General features: G+C 46.1%; 1 protein-coding gene across 1 annotated transcript in view; it reads left to right on the top strand.

The window, feature by feature from the left end:
- MINOS1 (mitochondrial inner membrane organizing system 1) overlaps positions 1 to 1,613 on the top strand; it is a 32,383-nt gene extending 30,770 nt beyond the window's left edge. Inside the window, exon 4 of the mRNA XM_006766644.2 lies at positions 1,359 to 1,613. Coding sequence (XP_006766707.1) covers positions 1,359 to 1,373 — 15 coding nt within the window. The 3' untranslated portion in view covers positions 1,374 to 1,613. The remainder of the gene's footprint in view (positions 1 to 1,358) is intronic.
- Positions 1,614 to 2,442: the final 829 nt, after the last annotated feature.

Genomic DNA, 2,442 nt, shown 5'->3' with positions numbered 1-2,442 from the left:
GAATGTGGTACAAATGAATGTCCCAATTCTGGTCAAAAGCCGTCACCAAATCTCAAAGGGTAGCACCCCACCACAGCTTGGTAGCCTTTCTCTATAGAACCTGCCTACAGTGTCAGCTGCCTACTGACCATCCTGTGTGTGTTTGGAGAGAGAATTGGGAGCAGGGATAGCTGGCCAGTTAGGAAGTAGCAGGCCTTTGGCCACTCTCCATATTAATGAACCATCTCTGCGCCAGAGCCAGGGTGAGGTAGTCAGAGGGCCAGCACGAGAGGAGGCGCAGCTGTGTGGCGCACAGCTGACAACAGGCAGTTTCCCCTTCTCCCCCGCTCTTCACTTCATTGGCACCACAGCTGAATCTGGGGGAGAACCGAAAGGAACAGGAGAGGAGCTTCAGGTTTTTTAATTGTTTGAAATGTTCCAAACTGAGTTGCCATGGTTAATGGCTCAAGGGTGATTATATGCATATTATATATTTAATGGATGGAAGTTACTGTGGAAAATATTGTTACATTTTTTACAGCCTTGTGTGTGCTGCTCCAAAATGGCCTTGTAACTTTATCTGAACTTGAGTCTGTGCCTTGATGTTGTCATCCTCCATTCTCTAAAAAGGAGCAGAGTCCCAAGTTGGGGCTTTTCAGATGTGGTCATACTATGGTAATTGCTTCTTGAGTGCCAGTTATGCCCTGTGGGTCATCCTAGGTGCTTTGTGTTCTTTCTCTAGACCTCCCTGCCCCCAATAGATTTGTGAGCGAAATGTTATTATCCTCATTCAGAAGATGAGAAATCTGAATTTTACTGAGGTTAAGAAACTTGCCAAAGATCCCATCATTAGTAGGCTGTTTGATTCTGGACTCTTGTTTTTTCCACTCACCTGTCATCTATCCCTCTGATGGATTTAGGAATATACTTATTCCGGTACCAATTGTTTAGCCCTATTCTGCTCCTTTCACTTTCTCCTTCCTTAAAGATTGGGGAACCTTTCTTCAGAACCTGGGCAGGATGTATACAGTCCCCTTGTGAGACAGGTTTTTTTTTTGGTTGGTTGGTTGGTGTTGTTTTGTGGTGGTGGTGGTTGCTGAGAGAGAGAGAGAGAGAGAGAGAGAGAGAGATTTGTTGTTCCACTTGTTTATGCATTCATTGGTTGATTCTTGTATGTGCCCTGACCAGGGATCAAACCCGCAACCTTGGCAAATTGGGACTATACTCTAACGAACTGAGCTACCCGGCCAGAGCTTGAGACAGCTTTAAAGTAAACCGGGTGGTAAGCTTTAAGGCCCATTGGTCCTGGAGCAGCAAGTTAGAGGGAGTTGTCACAATGCCATCTGTACAGTTATAACCTGAGTGTCCTTACTTTACAGGAGCAGAAGCAGTGACTTATACCTGAGAACATCTCAGTGGGAGGAGAAGAGAAATCATGTTTATTCCTCAGGAATACTGAAGTGCCCTGGAGTAAGCTGACATTCTTCTGTAACAATGTTATCAGCAGTGCTCTAAACTCCAGCACACTGTTTATGTATTTGAAACCAAGTCTGTTTCTTGTTTTGTATTTTCTCTCTGGAAATTGCAAGGAGGTGGTCTTAAAAGAAATAAATTAAACAAAAATAGGCAACTTAGTGCATTGCCTGCATTTCTTTGCCTTTGTATCTGAGCATGAGGAAGATTATACTTGAACTGCCAACAGCTGTGCCCGCCTGGTCCCAAGCTCTCTGAGAACCTTCCTGAAACCACAGCCATGTTGCATTCCTAACATGTAGTTTTCAGAACTGCTTCCCCCTCGTAAATTGGAGGTTGGAGGTTGCTGCTGCGTTGTCTGGTGAAGATATCGAATGTCTTGAGAAGCCTCGCCTCGTGATAGCAGCTCTTTACCATCTGTGTGTTCTTCTCAACAGCGGGGCCCAGCAGGGCACGTTTCAGCTGAGCCTACTCACTCAGGCTGCATCCGCAGGGTGTGCAACCTGCTGTGCTGAAGGCTCGCGGTCTGATGGCACCGTTTCCCGCAGCCTCACGGAGCTTGATGGTGCAGGCTTCAGCACTGGGGGCTTTGTCCTGAGGTTTGGGAGAGTGCATGGCATACCCACCTGGCTGGAAGGGCACGTGGAGGCTTGATATTTGTTTTCATGTGGCAACTGAAATTTGAAGACAAAAGGGCTACTTCTAATGCCCCCCTGTGAGTTTATTCCTTTGGTTTCACTTGAAACAGGAAGGCTGGACACAAGATGTAGCAATTTCTTCTGAAAATATGCAGAACCCCAAAACTCAGTCTTTCATATCTTGTTTCTTTTTATAATAAAACTAGAGCCCGGTGCATGAAGTTCGTGCAGGGGGCTTAGTCCTCACAGCCTCGACTGCCTTGGCCGGCCCTCGCAAGTCCCGTCTTTGTCTGGAAGGTCTTTGGGCTTTTTGGTCTAATTAGCATATTACCTCTTTATTACATAGGATTAA

The sequence above is a fragment of the Myotis davidii genome, unplaced genomic scaffold (assembly GCF_000327345.1).
Source record: "Myotis davidii unplaced genomic scaffold, ASM32734v1 scaffold299, whole genome shotgun sequence".
Lineage (NCBI taxonomy): Eukaryota > Metazoa > Chordata > Mammalia > Chiroptera > Vespertilionidae > Myotis > Myotis davidii.
This window is presented reverse-complemented; position numbering and strand designations above follow the sequence as displayed.